The sequence below is a fragment of the Mauremys mutica genome, chromosome 4 (assembly GCF_020497125.1).
Source record: "Mauremys mutica isolate MM-2020 ecotype Southern chromosome 4, ASM2049712v1, whole genome shotgun sequence".
NCBI classification, from domain to species: domain Eukaryota; kingdom Metazoa; phylum Chordata; order Testudines; family Geoemydidae; genus Mauremys; species Mauremys mutica.
The window spans coordinates 22,153,042-22,179,483 of NC_059075.1; the positions used below are offsets into that span (position 1 = coordinate 22,153,042).

General features: G+C 36.5%; 2 protein-coding genes across 28 annotated transcripts in view; one reads left to right on the top strand and one right to left on the bottom strand.

Annotated features, from left to right (window-relative positions):
- MOK (MOK protein kinase) overlaps positions 1 to 25,701 on the top strand; it is a 49,120-nt gene extending 23,419 nt beyond the window's left edge. For 7 of the 15 annotated variants that reach the window (XM_045016682.1, XM_045016679.1, XM_045016681.1 and 4 more), the window contains 4 exons: positions 524 to 697; positions 962 to 1,073; positions 2,210 to 2,413; positions 2,509 to 3,659. In XM_045016682.1, coding sequence (XP_044872617.1) covers positions 524 to 697; positions 962 to 1,073; positions 2,210 to 2,413; positions 2,509 to 2,589 — 571 coding nt within the window. In that variant the 3' untranslated portion in view covers positions 2,590 to 3,659. Of the gene's footprint in view, positions 1 to 523; positions 698 to 961; positions 1,074 to 2,209; positions 2,414 to 2,508; positions 3,665 to 3,684; positions 3,792 to 25,449 lie in introns of those variants that run through there. The other 8 variants (XM_045016678.1, XM_045016676.1, XM_045016674.1 and 5 more) reach the window with 4 other exon arrangements.
- WDR20 (WD repeat domain 20) overlaps positions 1 to 26,442 on the bottom strand; it is an 82,935-nt gene that overhangs the window by 13,219 nt on the left and 43,274 nt on the right. For 7 of the 13 annotated variants that reach the window (XM_045016670.1, XM_045016667.1, XM_045016666.1 and 4 more), the window contains exon 3: positions 25,153 to 26,433. In XM_045016670.1, the coding sequence (XP_044872605.1) occupies positions 25,153 to 26,433 (1,281 nt within the window). Of the gene's footprint in view, positions 1 to 49; positions 1,675 to 8,183; positions 13,088 to 14,202; positions 14,342 to 23,256; positions 26,434 to 26,442 lie in introns of those variants that run through there. The other 6 variants (XM_045016661.1, XM_045016672.1, XM_045016662.1 and 3 more) reach the window with 5 other exon arrangements.

Here is a 26,442-nt window from a genome sequence, read left to right on the forward strand (position 1 = left end):
TCTGTCTTAAGTGTAATTCCTAAATGCAATTTTCTGACCTCACAAGATTTCAAGTTGAGGGGGAAGGAAACTTGAGCAGTTTTTTCTTCCCCACATCAGGGATGTGTGTCCTGCAGTCTATACCAGCTGAACCATTGCTGCACAAACTTTGTGGTCAAGGGAACTTTCCTCCTCCACAAATGTAATGCTGCTTCATGCTAGTTGCCAGATTGGGGTTCTCTCCCTACCCAGAGGTGGTTCCTTTGTGATGCTCCCAGGCAGATGAGAGAAAATCAAAACTGTATTCTAGGTCTCACCTGGCAGTTTACCTCTGCACCAGCTAGCATGTCAGTGATAATTTTATAAGGAAGGAAATTCTGTCATTTCAGTGCTTCTTAATTACTTCCCTTTTCAAAAACATAGTGATTAATTACTGTCCCTAGTCAGATTAGATTGACCTTTTAGGTATTTTTCAGTAAGTTTAATATTTGGAGGCAGTTTACATGAATGATAAGTGTTTGCTCTATTACTGGGTTTAACACAGGTCAAGAGCTATGAGTTTTGATTTCCCCTTTAAAAAAGGGACAGGACTATCTCCACATGTGCCTAATATCTCCCCCAAGAGCCTCTCCCTTATGTATGCGATGATAGAATACGATCCTGATCAGAGAATTGGTGCCCACCAAGCACTACAGCATCCTTATTTCCAAGAGCTGAGGTAAGTTTACACTTTCAATACAGGATTTTAAAGTTAGATCTCGAATTGCACAGTGGATTGTGGAGAAAGGAACTTGGTCTAAAGTAAACCCTGAATTTATTAGGTTACAGTCGCCTTGCAAATAACCATACCTGCAGTTTTCTTTATTTACTGCATAAAACAACTGAGAAGTAAAATTCATATGGCAGTTTATCTTTACTATCCTACTGGACTCCAGATTTCAAGTGAAGGGGTATTATTTGACTTTTTGTTCACTCTTTTCAGAACAGCAGAGAAGCAAGCTGTAACCATGCACAGAAAAATGAGATTAGCAGAAAACATAGTGGGACAAGAATCTATCAACTTGTGGTGTATTCCAAAGGATGGTAATAGGCAGGTAATATTTAAATCAAACTGGAGAACATGCAGCCTATTTAAATAGTCATTTGTAATGTCTAGTTTAGATACATAAACAAATGTACATTAGATAGGTCTAGTTTACATAACCAAAGTCACTTGGTCACTGCATGATTTTATTCCTGAGGTAAACTAAGGTTCCGGTCCTGTATAGGAATCTGCTGGCACAGACTTCAGCACCTGTGCAAAATCCTATTGAAAGGCAGGGGTCAGGGCCTAAAGGTTTGCCATAGTCCCTTAATTAGATAGTGGTAGTAAGTCTTGCTGATAGCTTTGTGCCTTTTTGCCTTCTGTATACATTATAAAGGACCAATAATTTTTTAAATTTCTATTAATGTACATTGGAAATTTTGGTCTTATCTACCTTGTTTTTCCTGGAAGACTATAGATAACTGGAGAACTAAAGTAACATTAGAAGCCAAGGCTATGAAGCGTCGCTGAGAGAAGAGATTTATATGTAGACTGTTAAACTTTTTTTTGTTTATACTTATCTAAACTAACTCCAAAATGATTCCACTTCTCCATCCCTTCATCCAAATGCCAAGTTCCTAATCCACATCTCTGGGTCCTCCAACTGAGACCTGCAGCAAAACAGGACTTGACCTTACTAATTTAAGATAGATTTTGTTGTTGTTGACAGAGACAAGATAGGTGAGTTAATACCTTTTATTAGACCAACTTCTGTTGGTGGAACAGAGAAGCTTTCAAGCTTCTCAGAGCTCTTCTTCAAGTCTCTGTAGTTGATATACACTCAGCTTTTTGGTTAAACACACATCATAAATTAGCAACAAAAAAAGTCACAAGCCCAATTTTCGTCTATAGGTCACCTTTAAAGTACGAGTCCTTTTCTCATTAGCAGCCATTTGTTCCACTAATTCAACTGTTGGGAGTTGGTTGAAATGGGGTTTGTACACAGATGCTTGGGGAAAACTACAAAAAGAAAACGTGCAGGTAGTTATAAATAATCATCATTAAGGGGGGTGTGCTTAAGAATTCAGCTGAAATGGAGCTGTGGTGGGTTAGTTTTCTGGGGGATGAAAGTTCAGTTTTTTTATTGTATCCTGTTTAAGAAAAATGTCACAGTCAGCAGATTGAAACTTATCTTTATTTTAAAAGCACTCTCTTAGGAAAACCCAGGAGAATCCAGTAAGACATCATGGACCTTCCTATGCAATAGAATTGCCAAAACTGAATGTTTCTGGAGTAACCAAGTTGACTTCTTATCCTAGTCCTTCATTTCATTCGGTTTTTACTACACCTGCAACAAATGGTGAAGTCCCTGTGTTACAACCTATTAAATATATTGGGACAAATCACAAGGTAGTAAACTTTAACTTACTTATTCAGTTATACACAGCAAATAAATATACATGTATTACTGACCATATTTCAAACTTGTATCATTTTTTCAACAGTCTGAAAAACAGAAGGAGCTTAAGTCTTCTATGAAACAATACCACTTACCCACTATAGAAAGAAGAGGTGGAGGATATTGACCAGCTTGTCAAATATTTGGAATGTAAGGAAAAGCAGGAGTATACAGTGAAACAGATTCAACCATGCTTTCTATATTATTGTCAAAGGTACACCGAAAGCAACAGTGCCTTATATTTTGTTTCCCTGAAATGCTGCAGGAAAACACTACAAGACTATTAGCACTTTGGTACTTTATTTCTGAATGGTATCAATATTTATCTAAGCACCATTTTGGCAGCTCAAAATGCACTTTATACTTGAACCCCTTTAAACAAATTCGCTTTTTTAATTTTTTAAAAACAAAAATGGATAATTTAGGATTTTAGTTGGAGGAATGACATTTTGTAATTAAGTTTTATATTATATCCAAAAGTTTATGATGTTATTTAAGACTTGTTAAACTTGATCTGTTCATTTTGTACCTTTTTAACAGATGAAAATGTTAGTTGCGTAGACAATGTTGGAAAATAATTACCTCCTGTATTAGGTTGATAGTTTCAAAGCTCAAGTCTTGTTAATATTTTATGGATTATGATATAATTTGAGAAACACCTGATTTTAGTAAAATTAAATAGTTTTAATTACTTGTATATGCAAAGGATAGTTGCATCCGACGAAGTGGGTATTCACCCACGAAAGCTCATGCTGCAAAACGTCTGTTAGTCTATAAGGTGCCACAGGATTCTTTGCTGCTTTTACAGATCCAGACTAACACGGCTACCCCTCTGATAGCTGTACAGTTACATATCTGATTCATAAGCAAATCTATCTTTATCATTTGTGTCCTTTTCTTTCTTAAACCATGCTTTTGTATTAATCAAAAGCTTTACTGAGTCTGGTGGTTTTGCAGTTAGTTGGTTGAAATAGTGGTAAAGAAACAGCATATGGATTTAGACCATTTTTTCACATTTCACAAATTATAGGCACTCATTTAATAAGGTTCTCAGCTTTTTGTGCTGTAGAAGCCAACAAAATTCAGAAATAGCATTTTGGTCATTGTAGCAGAGGGATACCATTTAAGGTAATGACTAAGAGTTCAGTGTGTTTGATTTTTAAACTTCAGTATCCTAGTAAGAAGGAAAATTGTCAGTTACAAAGTGGCTTTATAATTTCAGAACCAAATGGAGTTCAGCTATGGAAGATATCTTATAGCTATGTTAGGAATATCCAGAACTTGAAAAATCCAGTCCTAAGTGGGAAGCTTTTCCTGACATATATGGAGGTACTTAAGATAATTTCTGTATAATGAGCTGTGCACTTAAAAAAGAGTCTAGCCTTTATGGTTGTAAAAGTTACGCTGTTCACATCTGGAAAATTAATGGATGTCTTCCTGTTTGAAAAACAGCTCCAGTGCCTCTGCTGCTCTTCAGAGCTTTTCCAGGCTGCAGCAGAGTGAAATCATTAAGAGCCCAGTCAGTTTTACAGCTGCTAGTCAGAACTTAGAGAACAGCAGTTAAACTTAAGTTACTTCATGTTGGTGCTGCTGAGGCACTCATTGGAGTTGATGGGAGAACACCCCAGACCCAGTCTACACTAGAAAGCTTTGCCAGCATAGTTATGTCAGGTAGGAGAGTGGGGCGGAGGGGAGAATCCCACCCCCTAATCAATATAGTTAAATCACCACCCCTACCTTTCCCCCCGTAGACACATCTTATACTGACAAGAGGAGTCCTTTTGCCCAGTATAGCTTATGTTCGGGGCAGGCGGTTTAACTATACTGCCAAAAGAACTCCTTTTGCTGAGTAGGCACTACATCTCCAGTACGGGGCATTGTAAGTATAGCTACACCATACGCTATAGCCTTTGTGATGTAGAGTAGTCCCCGGAGAGATGTAGAGTAGTGAAGACCTCTTTTCCTCATGTTTTATCAGACATCAACTAGCTAAAGTTCAATATAAACAATGGAGCCATTAGTCAAGATCCAGGAACAGCACCCTGGTAGAAATCCCAACAGCTCATGTGTCAGGGGCAGTAGGCTTCTCATCAAGGTGTTGCCTTTAGGCCTCACAGCGATGGTGCAGTTTTAATGCCCAGGAAATGCGTGGACCTTACAGGCTTCATTTGTTAATGTATACATTGTTTTTGAACGTAATGGTCTGTGTGGGTAACTAATTCCTAGGTAATTGTTGTTTGGTAGTAAGGAGTGTGCTGGTCACCCTAAATCTTTGTTGCCTTATTGCTTATAGGAAGTAGAATGGCACTGTTAGCGCTAGATGGCTGGTCACTTTATTAGAAAAAAACATAAGCCAAACTACACCCAGCTCTCTCATAAAAGGACATGAAATGTGAAGATAAATTAAATCCAGTCAGACTCAGTGCAGTGCTTGTCTGCATGTACAGCACTGCAGCTGCACGAGTGCAGCTATGTCACTGTAGCACTTTAATGAAGATGCTACTACACTGATGGGAGAGGGGAGAGCTTCTCCTATCAGCGTAGTTAATCTACCTCTGCAAGAGTTGGTAGCTATGTCAACAGAAGCTCTCCCATCAACATAGCACTGTCTACGCCAGCCGGTAGCTCAGTATAACTATGTCACTTGAGTGTGGATTTTTCACACCCCTGAACAACACAGTTATACTGATGTAAGTTTGTAGTGTAGACCTGACCTAAGCAAATCAGTCTACATACAGCTAAAATGGTGCTGTAGTTTGCCCTAACTTCCAGAATTTTTTTCACAAGTTGTTTGGTATTTGAAAGTTAGGCTGTTATAAAATCAACACGTCTCACTTTGAAAATAAGATGCTGTGACTAACTTTATTTTTCATTAAAATCTCAGCATGTGTCATTCTCTCTACTAACCACATAGATGTCAGAAGAGAGTTTGGCAGTGATACACTGCTACCTCGATATAATGCCACCCGATATAACACAAATGTGGATATAATGCGGTGACGCAGTAGGGGTGGGGGGGACCTGCACACTCCGGTGGATCAAAGCAAGTTCAGTATAACACAGTTTCACCTATAACACAGTAAGATTTTTTGGCTCCCAAGGACAGCGTTATATGGAGGTAGACGTGTACATTTAAAAAAAAACCTACTAAGTCTTCTAAGATTATATGGCCTAGTGCATAGAGCACTGGACTACGACTTAGAGCTGGGTTCTGTTTCCAGCTCTCCTGCTGGTCTAGTAGGTGATCTTGAACAACTCACTTTACCTTCTTGTGCATCAGTTTCCTGATCTCTAAAGTGGGGCTATGGTACATACTTCCTTTGTAAAGCTCTGAGGTCTACTGGTGAACATGCCATGTAAGAGCTAGATATCATGGAAAGCCAATTTTCAAAGTGTAATATGTTCTGACATAGGCCAGTTCTCTCAAATTCATTGCATGGCAGGGTGTATGGCTAAGGGTACTGGTCATGGGACATAGAGTCCCACTGTTTGGCCCCCAGTTTACATTTGACCTGATCACTACCCACATCATTATTTCATGGCTGTTTGCTGGCCTGTGAGATGTGTTCCTTACTCCAGTTCTTATTCAACAGGTAAATACTTTCTCAGCCCTGGAAGCATTTCTATAGAATGTAGGATAGGGGCGAGGCCCAATAGTGGGAATCTGTGGGGTTGCTTGCAGTGCTGCCAACCACCATATACCACTGGCTTGGCTAGTGGACTTACAGTTCCTGGGGTATCAGTCACCTTTCATAAACATGAAAACCTAATGAATTGGAAAATAAGAAAGGGTTTGAAGTGATTTAGGATGATAGAGAGGTGCAAGTAGAAAATACCCATAATTTAGTTTGAAGAAAGAGTAGTTCAACAGTATCTGGATGAGTACCTGTGCTGTGTTTACACATGGGTACAACACTGGTGTTGAGGAAATGGAAGACAGAGAGATCCATATCTGTGGTACAACAGTAGCCGACTATTCCTTATCTTTAGAAATTTGGGACAGAGGTTTGGGATCAGATGTCTTTTGTGGGATGGAAGCTGTTACATTAGTTTGCCAAAGAAGGAGCTGAGAAATACAAGATTCCTGGCAAATCTTCAATGTTGTGAGGGAGCAAGAGCAAAAAAAAAAAAAAAAAAAAAAGCACAAAATGATTTTTGTATTGCAAGATACTACACCAGGGGTCAGCAACCTTTCAGCAGTGCTGTACCGAGTCTTCATTTATTCACTCTAATTTAAGGTTTCGCATGCCAGTAATATATTTTAACATTTTTAGAAGGTCTCTTTCTATAATATATAACTAAACTATTGTATGTAAAGTAGATCAGGTTTTTAAAATGTTTAAGATGCTTCATTTAAAATTAAAATGCAGAGCCTCCCAGACCGGTGGCCAGGACCTAGGCACTGTGAGTGCCACTGAAAATCAGCTCGTGTGCCGCCTTTGGCACACATGCCATAGGTTGCCTACCCCTGTACTATACTATAGTAGCTGGGTGACCTTCCTGTCAGGCATTCAAGTCAGATTGAAAGAATGCAGAAGTGTCAGAGGCACTTGTGTTCTCCATTAAAGATAAAAGGCTTTAGGTATATGTTTAGAGCAAGGAAATGAAGCCTATCTAAAAACTAGAGTAGCAACAGGCCAACCCTGCGGGAGCATTAACAGTCTAAAAGGTGATGAGCTTATCTTGTTTGATGAATACACTGGACAGTCTTATTCAGTAGAGTGATGGATACAAGTCCCCAGAACATTTGATCTGCTGCAAAATTTCACTACAGGCTGCTCATTAGAAGATCAAATTGAAAAATAAAGTTGATCACTATTTGACATGAACAGCACAGTCTCTCCAGGTTCTAAAAGTCTTACATCTGTCCTACTCTTTCAAGCTCATGCTGTAGATCAGAGTTCACAGCAGCAATCTACTAGTGTCAGATCAAGTTAATTTCATTTGATTGTTTCCCAAGAGCTGTTTTTTCTCAAGGTGATTCTAAATAATTCAAGTAAACCACCTACTTTCATGTAACACTCCCATTCCAAACAAAAACATGGAATTTTACAGGAAATTATCTGTATGGAGGTTTTACTATTATACCTCACAGCTAAGCATTATTACAAATGAGAAGTAAGTCATGAAAGCAGTTTGGTTTTTGGCAATCTCATAGTAGGTTTGTTACTTAAGGTGTGCATTTTGAAACAGACTAACTTGTTAGGACACCCTACATCAGTGGTTTTCAACCTTTTTTCATTTGTGGACTCCTAAAAAATTTCAAATGGAAGTGCAGACCCCTTTGCAAATCTTAGCCTGCAGACCCCCAGGAGTACAGAGACCACAGGATGAAAAACCACTGCCCTAAACATTATTCAAGGAAACTGTTTGAAAAAGCCAAACTAGAGGCAGATGACTTCCAAAAAGAGTAACTTAAAAAAATCACTCTCTACAGTATGTCACCTTGAGAACTTAATTTTATCACATCAGACTTTAGAAAGTGTTTCAAACTTATGCTGTGAGCTTACTAGTTTAACAATGAAAACATCACCATCTTTGACACCATTATTTCTGTGTGGAGTGGGCATTTAAGTGAAGAGGATAGTCCAATGTGATTCTTAACTCTACTGGATAGAGCAAGTGAAATATACAACTCCTACCTGACTATAACCACCAGAAAAAGTACGCAGGGCCTGCTGAAAAATAGCTGCTTAAGTAACACATATCCCAAAGGGCGGTTATGAAATAGATACAGTGCTTTACAAACATCAGAAGTTTCAACTGAGGAAGCTAACAAATTAGCTACCTGAGTTATCTACAGCACTAATAAAACTCATACAACATTGATTTGTTAGTTAATCTTTAAACAGTTTTATTTAATTTCATATGCATGGCAGTTGCCTTCATTTGTCTACCTGGAATTTGTATTAACATACAGAGAGTTGTGCAAGCCATTAGTTTTACTTCTGACAATTTAATATGCAGCTTTTAAAAAAAGGACTCATCTATATAAAAGTCCAATCTTGTTCATTTTGTTCAGATGCAAAATTCTCATTTTCACCAACTTGTCAATGTGGCAATCACTAGCTTTAGCATGAATACCAGTTATCAGAAGTGACATAGTTCCAAGTATGAAAATTTAAGTGTAGTCTCTTCAGATTTGAATATATGTAAAAATGCACCTTTTTGATTTTGTGTATTGTCATAGACTACACTCTGCTTTTACTTCTTTTTAGACCCCCAGAACCAATACAGCCAACAATGGGAGCTCGATTCTATTTCTAGAACTATTTACTAAATTCCAAATAGAGTCCAGTATGTCACTGTAAACCCTGAAAGCACTGGGGATTGCATAAAGTTAATGAGGGCATACTTGGGCCTGCAGAACCTTTACGAAGGGTGCTAACATTTAGGGAACCCAGCTTGAGCTTGTCTGGCTAGGAGTTAGAAAAATCTTCAATTGTAAAATAAGCAAATTGGGAATTAACTGAGAAACATGGAACCCCACAATGCCATTTTATAGAGTAACCTTGCCAAGCAAAGTCATGCTATAATTTCCTCTCACCCAGCAATCAGTTTGCTTTAGTGCAAAAAATGACTTGTGTTCAATATGCAATGATGTATTTTCTCCTCCTGTTTAAAAATTTTGGGATTTTTTTTGTTTCCTAAAATTTTAGGAATGTCTTGTTCTGATCAATACACTATATAAACATTGAAATATTTTAAATTATATCACAACTTATGCAAAATACAAAATAATCAAAATAGGATATTCACTGTTTTTATTGTGCAATGATAGGGCTTGCTGTGTTTTTTTTGTATTGTATACCAATTATCCACACTAGAGGCTGAACATGTACACCCAGAAGATGCATGATCTGACTTTAGAATTGCCAGTCTATTTCCAGAGTTCAAATATTGATCTGTCAAAACTTTGGGGGTTGTTGTTAAAAGGCAGATTTGTAAAGGGCGTATTTCCTGGGATCATTCTGAATGAGGCATGCTGGACTGGGTTCCTTCCATGGTAAGAGAGTGACGAGTGCTTTGTTGAGCAGGGACTGATTACCCAAGTATGTGCTTAAAATTAAGCACATGCTCCAGTCTCTTCAAATTAAATATGCTCATAAGTGTTTTGCTGAATAAGGTCTTAAATAGATAGATCTTTTCAAGTGACCGCACTTTCACTGAAGAATTCCTTTCATCCTTTGAACTATATTCAATATTTCAGGTTTAAGACTAGTTGTCTCTACATGCAAATGTAGAATAATATTCTGAATACCAGAGCACTTGGAATAGGGCAATAGGACAAATTAAATAGTGACTGTATTTATGCTGTTTACTTTTTTGCATGTCAGTTTAAAACTACCTAGTCTATCCACATCTATGATTTCTAGTCAATTTCACTTTCAAATTCTCAGGCAAGTAGCCCAGTGCTGCAATGGTTAGGTGGAAAGCCAATTCATTTTCATACTCCCCATAGGATTTTTTTAAAATTACATGTAAATAGTTTTTGGACATCGATTTTTGCAATTACTTGACCCAAAAATATAGTATTTAAACTGTTTGTTCTAGTTACTTTGCTTCTCTAAGCTTGTTTTGAGACAAAATGATAATCAATTTCATTCAAGTATGAGTCTTACAGCTTGAAAACAGGACAGACTGACACCCTTCTTTTAAGTGCTTGTTGTGTTCACAGAACATGGTCACAATAAAAATATATTTAGGGAAAGGGTGATATTTTCAAGTCTACTTCTTACCTAGAAGACTTGTGAAGGGTGCGGGAATAACAAAACCAAGAAATGAAGTCTATTTAGCAAAAGAATTTATGACTTGGGTGCAGCCATGGAAGTTTCTAAACATGGGGAAGGAGGAGTTTCTTCTAAACAAAGTACTTTTAACCCTTATTACAGAAGATGGACAGAAAATTGGTTTCTATTCAGTGCTTTGTTTCTATGCCAATGGTGCCAATCAATGTGTGTCATGATAAAGAAAGCTATCCACAGACCAGCCCATTTTACATAGACCAGTGAATGGTTGTCAGACGGTAACAACTTTGTCTTTTCTAATTTGGTTAGTGATCTGAATACAACCCAGGAGGTGACTGGCTCAGAGCATTTGGTAATAGGATACTCAATCTGTCTCTACTGTATGTTTAAAAATCAGTTTAAGAATTTAAAATATATTGCAACCAAGTGTCTCACTATTTCCATATTTACCTAAATCAAATTTGGAGACATTTAAATAAGGAAGGTAAAATTAGAATTTTAATGATTGTTAAATTGACATTTTCAACCTGGTTTGTTTATATTCAAGGATTAAATAAACCTGAACTGCATAAATCACAGGTCTGATGATTCTTCCATTGAAGTAAACAGCAAAATTTATCTTCAGTGGGAGCAGGAGTGAGGCTTTAACTTTTATAAAACTGGTATGTAGAACCACATGAGGCTTGCTAAAGTTTGAGCTTCTCCAGTGCTGCAAACAGATTTAGACTAAATCTCAAGAAAAACTTCCTAACAATAGGACAATGCAACCGATTGCCTAGGGAGGCTGTGGAAGCTCCTTCATAGAGGCTTTCAAAAGGAGGCTGGATAGCAATTGGTCTTGGATGGTTGAGACACAACAAACCTGCTTTCTTGGCAAGTTAGACTAGATGAGCCTCGTAGTCCCTTCTAACTCTATAATTCTATGTATAATTATGTAGTTTATTCTAAAATGACAGTAGAGTATTAGTGATTAAAGAAAATTCTATCCAACTATAAATTTTAAACAAAGATGTTGTTGGAACCTGGGATAAAGTTTGTTGGTAATTTAGGCCCAGATCATGCCTTCAGTATCAGCATTAAATTGACTTTTGGAAAGTCCTTCCATTTTGAAGGATATGAATCCCAGAGCAGAGCTAAGAAGGCTGTTGCTTATATCACCTCCTACCTGCACATCTGCAAAGTTCAGAAGAAGCCCAACAATAGAGTCGGAAGGGGCTTAAGCAGGGCAGAGGAAGTGAGATGTCACCATATCATCTCAATCACCCTTTCTGCTGGATTTTGATCTAGAGTAGCGCATTCTTCACCCCCTTGCAGAAAATACTGGAAGGGATGAAATGGCCTGTTTTGCTAATAAAAATCAATTTAGTATCAACCACTATCAAGTAGCACTAGATTATGAAAATACTTGGATATATCTACCTCAAATTTTAAATTGATAGCAAGGACATCTGATTTTTTTTAGCACAGCAAGTTGTTCTAAAATACAATCTACTCCACTATTTTAGTACCTAATTTTAGATTGTAAAAATTAAAGTGTATGCACCTACTACACTATCACAGTTGTCTACATAAGAAGCACTAGCTTGAAAGTCAATTCAATTCAACAATTAAGATTAAAACTTCTAATTTTTAGACAAGTACAGTATTAAACTGCACTAAAATGCAACTATTAAAAGGCATCAGAAGAAATCACTATACTGCAAAAATCTGAGGCTCCTATTTTAGTAAATATTGGTTTTTAATGTCTGGAAAATGTATTCCGAGGTAAATTGTATTAGGAAGAAGTGCAGGTGAAATTTTCTAATTTCATTTCCCTAATCCAATTAAGCAACATTAAATATGAAAGTGTTCCTGATGCGAAAAGTTTTAATGAAAAGGAATGTGTTCTACAAGGATTAGAGTGTATTTCTGTACCCAACATTTAATTCAAAAGATTGATTACATCAAAATTGATCCAATTTAAAACAGAATGTAAACAAAACTGCATATTCAAGATAGTTTAATATGTATTTTCAGAATTAGAAATATCTTTTAGATGATGAAAATTACTAGTGTACTGATCCATTTTCCTCCCCATCACTGAATTACATTTATACATATAATACAGAGCTGATTGCAATTGGAAACAATATTAAAATAAATGTTTCATAGATACAAAGGATATCTTTTCTCCACAACATAGCTTTTCTGGGTGTCTGAATACCCATTTTAAAGTAATTCTCTACTAGCATTAAACTATTTAAGTGCAAACAATTTTATTTTAATTAAAAAAAACCTATGATTGCAGCATCCATCTTCCTGAATTACATTTTTAAGCCAGAAAGTAATGACTTTCGTTTTCCATGAGTGCATTCCAGGCTGTCTTCTAACCATCTCTGGTTAAAAAAAATCAGTGCAAAAACAAACAATGGTGAAGTACTAATTTATATAACCATTGAACTTACTTGGATTTAAGAAACACTTTATTTTACACATCTTTCTCTCTCTCTCTCTCTCTCTCTATATATATATATAGATTAAATTACACCGAACTTGAAAAGTATAAAGAAAACTGAGAAAAAAATAATTTTTACTGCAACACCAAATGAAGCATTTCTTTTTTAAAAGGAAAATTCTTCTTTGGGTGAGCAGCCTAGAAGTATTAGTCATACTAAGAATTCATTACATTATTATTTTGCAAAGTATTATGTGATTCACATAATTCCAAGTTTACACTCTGCCATTTTATAATTTCTGATGCTCTCTGCATGAAGAACAGCTCCTGGTTCCACTGTCATTACTTCTTGTCCTGTGTTCAAAGATTCGCTAGCAGTAGTGTGATGGCTATACTACAGTTCCACTTGGAGAATTGGCCTGGTTTTGGGATGACAATAAACCCTGCAAACAAAGCAGTTTACATTAATCCAGCAAGAGAGCCTGACAACTTAAAAAATTAATCTGCAGCAGATAAATTTGTCAGTACAAAGGTTTGTATGTACAGGCACTCACTACTAACATATCTTTATTCCTCAAAAAATAATGTGCCAGATTCCTATATGAAACATTTCATTTGCCCTGCTTAATAATGTTCAAAACAATGTTTTTGGGACAGATTAATAAATGTGTTTAGGATACTGAATTTGTTGCAAATGTTTGATCTTAGTTTGCCTTGCATTTTTCTTAAGCCACTGGCAACTTCTGGACACTTCTTTTTATACCACACTACACAAATAATAAGTATCCTTTGAACTAATGGTTAAATATACAGCAAATGGTCACTACACAGACAATGTGTCTCCTCCGCCATCAAGAAAAAAATTAGACAGTTAACCTCCATTAATGTTAACACTACTGGTGAGAATCCAAAGTTCTCATCTGCTGATGATAAATAGTAAACAGTTTAAGAAATATTTTAATATTCCTATATGTTATTTGGGAATGAGAATGCCTGGAAAAGACAATGAGTGTGGCAGGGAGACTCAGAGAATTCACATTAAGTTTTGCATTACCATTTAAGTTTGGATTTAGGTAAGTCTATTAACTTAATTTTTCATAAAAGTTTACCACCTTATTGAAATGCACTACAAATCAATAGTGGCTTGCTTATATTTCAGATTTGCAGCTTAAGAATTATGCAGCATTCTTAGCCACATATGGTTCTTGTTGATAACTGGTTTGGATAGTATAATAAAAAGAGGTATTTTCTGCTTTTGACTTATGTACTTGGCTGCCAGGTGATCAAGAAGCTTTTCCCTACGTCATTCATTGCAAGAAATGTAATGATTGAATTTCAATTTGGACACCAGCCTTCAGATTTAAAAACAAACATCTTCACCAAAAGGCAGGTTTGTTTCCTTGCACTTGTCATTTAGTAATTAAAAAGAGTGCTAACAGCCTGAAGAACTAAATACCCACTAAGCCTGAAGTACCCTGATTAACATAATGACTTCACTTTCCCTTGCTATATAGCTAAAAAAACCAACCCCCCCCCACTTTTAGTAATTGTTTCTTACCTCTAAATTATGTTCCTGTGACTCAGATCCATCAAGCTAGACAAGATCAGATGCAACTAACAATAGGAATGCAGAATTAGTGACATCTTCAGAGTCTATAGGAGCTCTTTCTTGCTTGGATCCAAGTATCCAGGAACCCCTACTAAAGAAAAAAATCCCTGTTCTCTTAAACCACAAACAGAAGTGGAAGAGGTTCTGGATTGGTGGATCTGAGTCACAAAAAAAACTAATTTCAGGTAAACTCATCCTCTTTAAAATCTCTGATCCACCAATTCAGACATGGGGTGCATCCACATGGATTGGTGGGGTTCATGGCAGAAAATATGTACACAGAAGGTGGAACGGTACGCTACGCCTTAGACTGCCCTCTGGAAGTAGCATCTGCAATTGTTTTATTTTGTTGTTTATGCAATCCATAACTGATTTTCATTTAATTTATGCAGTGAAGTAGATTTGTGGCTCAGTCATGAAATATACAAATGTGATATTCAGGCCTTACAAAGTTGCACATTTCAGAGTTCAGCATTACATGGAAGGAGGAATGGTAGGGTTAGCCTTCCTTCTCCGGGAGGAGGAGGATTCATAGGGAGGGGAACTGTACATAAAGGGTAAAATTTTTAACAGCATCTAAGTCATTGGGCACTTCTGAAAAAGTCACCAAAAGACTCTTTTTTAAAAAAAAGTGAATAAAATATGCGATAAATACAAAAGAATGCTGAATCACATGCAGAGTTTACAGTGTTATCACATACCACATTCCAGGAGTCTGTGAATCCTAACCATGACACCAAAACAATTTTGCATTTTCTTGAAAGATTACACATACTAAGTAGCTTTTAAAATGCAGTGGAAAAGGATATTCTGTAGTTAAACATCCCTAGGTACCAATATTCCTAATCTTGTTAATGACAAATTAATCAGGAGTCTGACATGTGCATATGCTAGTAATCCCATGATTGTGAAGCATAAATTAAATCCTATAAAGATGGTGTAAAGAAAAGAAATTTCTAATAGGCTCATGACCATAGTGTCCAGGTGCCATGACAAACAAGAAATAGACAAGTATCAGAGGGGTAGCCGTGTTAGTCTGGATCTGTAAAAGCAGCAAAGAGTCCTGTGGCACCTTATAGACTAACAGACGTATTGGAGCATGAGCTTTCATGGGTGGGTATTCACCCACGAAAGTTCATGATCCAATATGACTGTTAGTCTATAAGGTGCCACAGAACTCATTGTTGCTTTTAAAGAAATAGACACTATTCCTTATGAATGTTAAGGGAACCCTTATTTGAAAATGCAGTCACCTCCTGTGTTTTGCTATATACAGCTGTGCTTTAAAAAGGGGCGATTCTAGAAAGCACTACCACCATTCAATGTGGTACCACATACCCTATGATCTTCAGCATTTAAGTCGTTAGGACCCAGACTGGGTTGATTCTCATCCTTATCTCCTGGGCTATGAATACCTTTTTCTTATCAGAAAAAAAAAAAAGGTTGAATAGTTTGAATACAGGACTGGACAATAGGCATTCCTGAGTTTTAATTCCTGCTCTCAAATACTTCCTGCAGTTTGGGGCAAGGGTACAGCCTGGTTCAGGTGCCTATCTATACAGTTAGGATAACTGCTTATCTACTTCAGAGTGGTCTATGAAGACTAGATGTTTGTACAGCACTTTGAATGTGAAAAGCTAATATTAGCCAATACATTCTGATGAGTACCAGTTTAGTAGTATAATTCATATTAAGACCAAGGATGAAAATGAGTAGCACGGACTACATTTAACAAAACTGAAATTTGTAATTTGAAGTCTTTAAATCAAGACTGGATATCTTTTGAAGTGACATGCTTTATCTCAAACAAATGATGGGTTTGGTGCAGAAGTTATTAGGTGAGGTTCTTTACCCTATGTTATACCGGCGGTCAGCCTATATATAATCATAAAGGTCCCTTCTGGCTTGAAACTATGAATATGGATGTGAATTTTGGTCTGAGGATGATCATAAAAATTTGGTGAGGAAAAAACTTATGTACAAGAAGGAAAGAAGCAAAGAAATGAAAATTGCAGCAGGCCATTTGCCTCTTTACTGAACCACTCTTGGATAGACCAGAGAAGATAGGACAGAACACAAGTTACAGAAACTTAAGTAATTCTTAAATACAAAAAATCCTGCTAATGCAACAGTAATGCTGCCCACATCAAAGTCAAAGTCAGGGGCACCTGGCATTGGTCACTGTTGGTAGACAGAATACTGGGCTGGATGGACCCTTGGTCTGACCCAGTATGGCCATTCTTATGTTCTTAAAGTGCAAAGAAATTCAGATTCCTACAGCAATTTCAGATCTGTTCTGTTGTGCACACAATGCATACTGCGCACCAAAATAAGTTATATTAAGCTATGTATTCACAAAACAACAAGGAACAGAATATACTTAGTGTGCATGCAGCAAGGGCAAATTAAAAGTGACTGCTGACATCTTAAAGATAAATGCAAAAAATTAATGCAGTTATTAAATGTTTAATTAGAACAGCATGCATGGGACATGAGACACTCAAATCAGGAATTAATTTCCAATTAAAAAACCCACAAACTACAAGAGGAAAAAAAAGTTACCCCGTCAAGCTTTGAAGTTCTTCCTACTAAGGTGAATGGAGTAAGGTGTGAAGTTCATAGTTTTGCTACTGCTTTTTTTGGTTTTTGTTTTGGAGGAAGTCTCTGTTCAGGTTATGTCGTCTGAACCTCCTTAAGTTCAGATCATAGAATGCATCAAAAATTGCAGAAAGCCCAGGGTGGGAAGATATGCTGAGTTCATGTATATTTTTCCTTGTTCCTATTTTGGTGGAGGATTTCGCAGTGTTCTCTCTTGAATTCAAGTTGTTTCAGCAACTGTCCCTTGGCCTACCAAATGCTAGTCAAGCCTGCCAGAACATATACTGTGATTTCATAAAGAGGGCAGGACTGAAATCATAATATATTCATTGAGCATGCTCAAACTTTAAAATCATTTAGCTTTTCATTCCCTATCCTGCAAATCTAGCAAAGGCATTAGACCTCAGCAAGGATATTCCAATCAAGTTCTGAACCAGCCATAATTTGCATTTTCTATTCAGAAGAGACTGCCTTTAAAATACATTGAGTACCACAATTCTCAGTACTGATGGCATTTTTTTTTTTTTACATTCACCTTCATGAAGAACTTGCAAAACTTCTGAAATACCTTTTGAGGCTGAAGTAGTGTGTGAAGACAAAAATTTATAATGCAAAGTTTCCAGATTATAGCAGCTGAGCCTGATAGTTGAAAGATTTTGAAATTCAGACTAATTCTTGGTGAATATGAAATAAGGAATAAGATTAATGCCGATCAAAGTCACCATAGGGTTACAAATATTTTTATATGAATGAAGATAAAATTGATTAGAGCCAAAGAGGGAACAATAGATAAGTTGGTGTTTTTCACTGAGAAACTGAAAAATGTGAACCAACGAATATGGTGGTAGCTAGGTGCTATATGGTATGCTTGATATATTAGGACTTGTTTATACAATCACCACCAAGCTGCAGCAGTATAAATCAGGTCTTAAATGATTAAAACTAAACCAGTATAAAGCCTTGCTTGGACACTACTATCCAATTTTCAACTTGTTAGCTAGTCTTGCGCTTCTAAGTTTTAAGATGCAAATTAAACAAATATAAGAGTATCCACACACAAAGTTGCATTGATTTAAAAAATTTAAGACCAGTTTTAGTTAAACCGGTACAAACTTTGTTTAGATCAGACCTCAAACAGTAGCTTGCTCAGATAAGTGTTCAAGTGTTAAGATGAGGCATTGAGCTACATGAATTTCTTTACTAGATCACACTAAAAGAATTCCTAATGGAGTCATAAGATCAGTTAGCGAACTGGTGTTAACATTTTATGGTTTTTTAAAAAGGGCAAATCCTTTATGAACATACACCCACCGTATAGTGGAACACTTCTTGAAAAGAACTGGGAGAGCCTGGGAGAAAGAGGGGTTCCGGGAAAGCTGATGTTAGTCATTTCTATTTAAAATGCTCATTGGTTTTGTTTCTTTTTAATATTTATTCACTTTATGGAGATTTTATGTTTGGTGCTGAAGTATCTACTTGCCTTTTCTTGTTTTGCTGTAGTAATGTCACATGCCTGAGTAGAGTTTGTGTACTAGCAAGATAAAGTACCTTGTAAATGTGTGCAGCAGCAACACAAGTGATTCAGATGCAATTTTACTTCTGGTATATATTAGTGTATAGGGATATATTTCATTACTGAAGTGTATTTCCATCCTTGTGTGACAAAAAGCAGACTACTAAAATTCCACTATCTATATACAATCCATGTAAAAACCCTCTTTTATCTAATCTCTGGATGTCTGAGGCAAAGTATACCATACCTTAAGGGCTCTTAACACTTCGGTTTAGATATGATAGGCTCCTGTGTCCAAGAGGCAGACTATACCTCATGAGTTTATGTACAATGTAAATGTGTAACTCCCTTGTTTATCTTCTCTAAAGCCTGCTGAAGCGTGCACATGCTTTTGCTGACAGGATCCTAATCCCACCTAGGCATGGGATCTAGTTTAGGAGGAAAGGACTCATATACTTAAGTACAGAGAGCAGCATTCTCTAGCTTTTTGAAACTAGAACTTTTGGCAAGATTTAGGTTATAGGTCAGGTCAAAAAAAGCAACTTGAGAGAGACCAGGCAAATTTAATTTTGAATAGAAACTGCAGCAGCCAAGAATATGCAAACTCTCAATCTGATAAGAGTGAACGGATGGAAAATAGTGAAGATGGATGTGCCACCTAAATCTGAACTTTCAAGTCAGACTAGAGCACGATCACACTGACTATTTCCTTAAGGACATTTGTGCAAGAGATATTTAAAAAGGAAAGTAAAAGCCAGGTTACAGCTGGGAGACATCTTTTACCAAAGTATCCATTATGACTGTAGAATAGGGGGAAGCCAGATTGCTTTCATATTCCCACTAATTTCTGTGGAACTTGTTTGAGCAAACAATTCTCAATTACATGGCATTTGACAATCAGATGTTCCCACAGCAAGCCGTCAGGACGAATTTCACCTTGCCTCTCAGCATATGCTTTCAAAAGTGCTACCAGGCCCAGCCACATTAAGGTCGTTCATTTCACTATTTCTTGAAGTGCCAGACCATCCAGTGTTTAAATCCAATAATAGGGAAATAAGCTTCTCCCATCAGACAGCTACAGAGGAATCTCACCAACAGGGAAACTGATCTCAGCTTGCCAGGGCCCACAACGACTCTAGAACTTAGGTCAATGAAATAAGGAGAATTTGAAGGTCCTGCTAGAAAAGCCCTAACCTGAGAAACAACTTCCTGAAGATCATCTTTGTTGATTGCTTATGTGAATAAACCTGGAACTCTGCTTTAAGGGATGGAGAACCTTGTTGAGCTGTCCCCATGTACCTCTGATGGAAGTGAGTGGGCAGCATTTTACATTTGCCTAACTTGATTATCAAAGTCAATGTCAAACTTGGTCTGTTCTGGCCCTATGATATTATTTATAGGTTGGAAGCACCTGAATTCTCTTCTCTTTTGAATAAAGCCCACATTGTTAGGGCTGTGAACTCAGTTTTGTATAGTAAGCCTCAAGGTCTACTTAAGGTTGTGACTGAGAAGCACAGCCTGAACTGGAATCCATAGGGGAAAGAGCTCCTGTAGAGTCCAAAGACAAAAATTCTCCATTCCAACTGCTGCTTGATGGATACACATTGACAGCCTAATTTATCAATGTCTGAATTACTAAATATGAGTTTAAAACAATTTATTTCATTGTTCTCATATTTAAGGATTTTAAAAGAAAATGTGAACTTTACAACAGTTCAAAGTTAGAAGTGAGATCTAATCCCACATTTGATTTAATATCAACTTGAGAACAAATTTCTGAAAGATTTACTCAAAAATTGCATGATTTAGTCAATCCCTTGAATTATAAAATGGCAGCTAAAAAGCTAGCAGTTTCACTGCAGCCATCTGTTCAGCAAGGTATGTATAGCATATAGAAAAAATCTTTAACTTGTTACAGCCCAGCTTTCAGAACTTAGATGTGAAAAGGATTATTGAAAATTATCTACATTTACAGTTCAGTCACACATTTTATTTAACGTCAGTATACAGAGGACAACCCCAGCAAATTTTGTAATGTCAAGTATTTAGTAAGGTTCTTCAGCTGTAACAGTGACAACAGAATAGCTAAAAAATAAGCAGTATGAAACAAACTTGAGTTTTTAAAATTATAAATATACCAACAATACTTATTAAAGCTTAATTATTGCAACAGTTAATTTAACAATATTTCATGTTAGAAAGGCTCTATGAAATTTATTCAAGTTGTCAAGAAATTAGATGGAAGTGTAAAAAGGAAATACATCTGAATTTTCTTTTGATTTGCACTAAAGATATAGTCAATACAATTATGTACAGTATCACCTAACATATCAATCTTTAACAAACTCAAGTATACAGAATTGGTAAAAATGCAGGAAAAAAAAATCTTGTTTTTAATTTTACACCTAAGTTGTGCCACAGTAAATTAACTGACATGAAATTCATTATTGTAACATAAGCAGGCCAACAATTTTTTTCAGTATCAATTTAGTTGATTTAAGCTGCTAAAGGGGCAGATGTATACACAGTCTCTTCAAGTACATAACCAAGTTTGAAAAAGGTGATAGTTCAAAACATGGGATTTCTGCAAGTATTTAGTAAAAGGCATGTTATTTCCCAACATGAAACAGAAACCCTCACCCATAAGACCTTTTATACAGGGTTATGATCTCTCCTGGCTTCACTGAAGTCACTTTGCCACACCTCCATTGTGCACACCTTGCTATACATTATCAAACCAGTGTATTAGTTTAAATTCACTCTGCTAATGAAGGTGTACTATATGTGCAATTTCGTTTGCCACTATATGCACATTACAGGAAGCTTCAAATTGCACCTTGGTAACCTGAAATCATATAGCCGTGATTCAGTTTTACTGTAGAATTTACGCAGATACCATTACCACATTGAAATAATTCTAATTTGATAGTACTTAAAAATACCAGTAATTGAACTTCAGTTGTATTGAAAAAAAATGTTCTTTTCCACTGAGGAAGAATTAATGTGTAGCCAGTCTTCCCACTCGCCAAAGTATAATATATGAATGTTTGTTAAGTACTTTTAGCAAAACTGTTAGTCATACTAAAACATGATACCGTCCTACAACTGTAATTAGTTGGAAGATTTAAGGATGTTATAATTTAAGATTTTCATGTACAATAAGAATCAAAAACATTCTAAATTTCATGTGCATTGTTTCACAAAATGGTAACGTATTTAGTCTGCCAGATATATACTGCCATTTCACTCTCCTTTGTAGTTTTGTCCAATCTTACCTTGAGCTCTCTCAGAAAAGAGAAATAAGTGGTAAGTTTACCTTAAATTAAAACAAAGTGGTTGTACAAAATAAGCAGGTTAAATTTTAGTATTCAAACATTTAGATAATACAGTTTATTTTGTATTAAAATAACTTTAGTAATTGTAATTTAGTAATAAAATTAGAAATTGTAATTAGCTACATTCATGCCTAGTAAAATAGTTTAAAGTAAAAGTATTAAGTTCCTTTGCATGTAAATACGAAGCATTTTTACTGCATCTGTAGTATACACAATTTGGCTTGAAGTAACTGGCAATGTGATTCATATGCAATTTCACTTTTCTAATTCTCTCCTATTTAAATTGTTTTCAGACAAGTTAAGGGATAAGATGAAAATTTCCATGACCCCAGCTAGATTTGCCTAGGGAGCAATCCCTATGGCCAATCTGATGAGAGTTACTCAACTAAGGAGAGAAAAAACACTCAAAAGTCAAACCCTCAAGAAGAGGGGACTAAAATTGTAGTTCCTAAAATGAGAGAAAGTGAAATTCACAAATGAATGGATCAGACTGAAAGGAAAAATTGTTCATTCATTTTTCAGACAGGTAAAGCATGCTTCCCCGTCACTCCAGCCCAACTTGTTTTACTGATTTTGTAAATCCCTTGCACTGCTTTTGTCCAAGAGTTAGTATGATAATTTTAAAAGTGTGTTTGGATCACATACTTTACAAGAATAATGTAGCCAATAAGAAAGCTCAAGGTATGATGAGTAAACTGAAATAATAATTCATAAAGCTTGTAGCGTAGGCTGCATGGGGCTGGGATGGCAGTGCATCATACTGGCCTAATATAATCAAGATTGAAGATCCATTTCTGGATTTTCAGCCAAGGCCAGTAGAGACAAAAACACTGTGGGCAAGAGATTCAATAGGTCTAAAATGAGGAAGACCACCCTACGCCTTGTCAGTGCTTTCACGGCTCTTCCAAAAAGGAGGCAAATGAGAGGGAAAGGTAGAGACGGCTCACTGGCACTGATGCTTTCTACTGCAAGGTTAGTTTAATTTTCTGTTCAGTCTTTCTTTGGGTTGGTTATGGTTGGCACTCAACTGAGGCTGTTTGTGAGGCAATGGTGGAAGAATTTTTTTTAGCACGAAAAATGGTTGGGAGGACAGTCTTCCAGGACTGTCAGGAACTCAGATAATGGGAGGAAAACAGAAGATAGCAGCTTTAAACTCCAAAGTGACAGACTTAGCCAAGGATAAAACTACTGGCAATATAGAAATGTGTGGTATATAACCCAGAAGTGACACGTTACCATCAGTGTTTTATACTTTGACCATTCTCGTTAAATATGCATAAAGTTATTATAAGTGCTCTATCCTATAAACCAAAAGATGATCATCTTTCTGGCACAGATACTTCCCCATCAAACTCCTGTAAACATGCCACTAAAAACTTAGTTTAAATAGCAGAGTGAACTCACTGTAAATGCAAATGAAGAAATCAGAGAAACAAGTCCATTTGAAAAATATCTTTCTAGGGAAGTAAATACATCCTAAATAATATGGCATTTACATCAGTGTGCAATATATTAATTTTGAAAGATGGTGATAACTTCAGCATGAAAATGACTTACCTGTAATTAAAGTTTTCCATATTAGCCAAATACATAAATCCTGATTTTGGGTACTGCATACTCTATATCTGAAATATTTGAGATGTTGTAGTCTAAATCATCAATGCACAAAAATGGATTCAGTTACGCTCAGCAGTTAAAGGAAACCTAATTTATAAGTTAATAGAAAGAAAACGTGAAGGGGTAGTGTTTGGTAATACACACGCAATCTGGGATAACATTTATGCAAAATGGCAATATTCTACCCTAGAAAGCTGAGACACTGATGCACATCTTTAAAGTTACTTTCATGAGAATGTTTGTGACTTGCACTGATTCACAGAAGTCAAAGTAGTTCCAGTGTAATGTAGCTTCATTATTTTGAGTTAATGATTCTCATGTACTAAATATCTTTAAAGGTAAAGTAATGCCCTTTCCCCACCTTTAAGAGAAAGATACACTATGTTCGGACTTAGTAGACCTAGCCACTAAGTGTGCACAGATGCTGAGTGGAAGGGGTTCTCAATGTGTGCATATTATAAGGACAGATTTCAGAACCAGACAGAAAGAGCTTTTTCAATATGTGCTTGGGGTTTAAAAGCAGCTAGAATCACCACTTTGAATTATCAGATTTATTCTTTTTTTTTTTATTCTGAGACTTCCTTGCAACAGAAATCTGAAGTTAGTTGTGTTGTATTTTAGTTTTCTGGAACACAGTGGTTGCTCCAACTACAAACATGACTCTAGAGAATCAAGTAGTTTGGGATTAATGAACTACATACATCTATATTGTCCAATTAGGAAAATATTCAAATAATTTAAGACCAATACTCCAGGAATGCAATAGCCTAATGAGTGCTGCATTTTTACACAAGCCCCTGCTGGTTCTATGGTTAGGTAATTTTTCTCAGAACTGTATTTCACCAGAGAATGTTAAACAAAGCTATCTTGGCATAGAAGGTGCTTGAGGTTATAAACTGGCAATTAGTTTTAGGCTCATTCAAAACAAGAAAAATTTGCCATGCAATGGACAAAATAAATATTGTATTCAAGATTAAGAGGCTTTTACAAGGGAGGGTAAAAACCCTAGAACTGTGTTACCTTAAATTGATAGAAGTGATTGTCTGAAAGAAACCTATTAAAAATTTTTTTTTGCCTGCATATTTGACTAGTAAAAATTACACTATTGGACCAAACATGAAGCTGTTTATGCAGAATTTTTTTTAAACCGTGGCCATGATTCTTCTCATAATGAGCCCTATAAAAATCAAGATCTTTATACAGGTTCAGAAAACCTCATTAGTACTGTATTATGCATTTAGGACTGATACACAATTTCAGGCAAGATACTGCAAATTATTCCCAATATGGTCAGAGAGTTTTTAAAAGTTTGCTCACAAGTTGACTGACATTTATTAATATTCCAGAAATCCATAAAAAGGTAGTGTTAAACACTTAAGTTTTCAGATGAGATACCTAAATTCTAAAAAAAAAAGCTAGCATTTCATGGTAGACTCGAAGCAGTAGTATTTCAAAACACAGAAAACAGCAGCACAGGAAAATGTGTGAATGACTAATATTGTTACTTTAGCGATTGAACACTTTTAATCTAGTTTTTAAATCTTTGTCTTCACCATGTTGTGTTTATACTAAAAAAGTTTGAAAATATAGGAACACAAACTTTGGATATACAGTATTTCTCTGGTTGGAAGGCAACTAAGAAATGTACCCCAAGACACTTCAAATCATTCAGAAATATGGCATGCAGTATCCAAAAGTATGGCTCTGAGGAAATAACCTTTTTACATTAAGCATAAAGAAATTTTATATCCTATTGGATATAAAATCAGGTATATTGAGAAAACTACCTATTCAAAGTTCTAGTTCTTTGATGCAGCATTAAGGATTAAAACTTACCACTTTACCAGGCCTTGCCCATGTGCAAATAAATCCCTCCTGACAAGCAGTGACTATACAGTCTTCAAGAAAAATTAACACAGTCAGTCTTTCATGTGCTATCTTTTTACAGATAAGAGGCTCTAACAAGGGAACATCTTCCATTCTGGGACAGAGAGGTGTTCCCAAAGTTTTAGCTGGGTCCGTTTTGGTTTTAGTAACTAGGTTCAGTTTGTCACTGCTCTTGCTAGAAATATGTCCCATGCTATGATTTCTCTTGTGATCTTTTTCATGGTGTCTTTCTTTCCGATCATGTAGCGATAAGGTTGCAAACTTACTAACACCAGCAGCAATGGCACCATCCATGACACTGCTTTTACTGCCGGCATTTGAGACTGCAGAATGTGGAAGGCTGTTTGACCGTGGAAGAGGAGGAGGTACTGAGTTTCCAGGTGTTGTGATACTGTTTCCATTACTTCCTGGATTAGTTCCACCACTTCCTGCAGGTGGACTTGTGGCATTCATAACATTTGTGTGTGTCCTTGCTCTTGATAGAGGTTGGTGAGGGAAGAGAATATCTTCTGTAAGGTCCCACAAACAGAGCTGTGTGTCTTGGCCTACGGAACCAAACCTATATGTAACACTTACTGGACGACTGTCTGTAGAGTTCCTTTTTGATAACCTAGATTGTGTACTATTTGCTCGATCTCTACCAAAATGAAGAAGGTCTTGGAAATCCTCATCACTACCACTAAATTCCATTGGGTCACTCTCTTCTACACTAGTGGTATATGGGTCAAATGCCACAACACTAACCCATGATTTATGTCCGTGGCCTCTAGCTATTACTCGACAGTCCACAAAAGACCAAACTGTTACCAAGTCATCCTCTCCACCTATTACAATGTATTTCCCATCTGGGCTCCAACACACACATAGTAGTCCCCCAAAGTAGCTTTTCATTGTACCATGTAACTCCACTGAATCAAAGTTAAACACACGAAGAAAGCCATCTTGGCTCACGCACGCCAAAAATTTCCCATCGGGGGAAAAAGCAAATTCATTCAGGGCACCCTCACCTACGGTCCATTTAAGTAGAGGATTTCTTGTGGATTTACTCTTGCAAGTGTGGACTGCAAAACTTTCTCCTTGCTTAAGTAGCTGGTAGTGTGGGGCTGTGGTACCACAAGTGTGCTCCACATTATATAAGTACATATTTCCACTGGAATGAGCTACTAGGAAAAGGCTTTCCGAACCTGGTACCCATTTTACACAGGTTACTCTGGACTTGTCTATTAGTCTCTGTGAAAA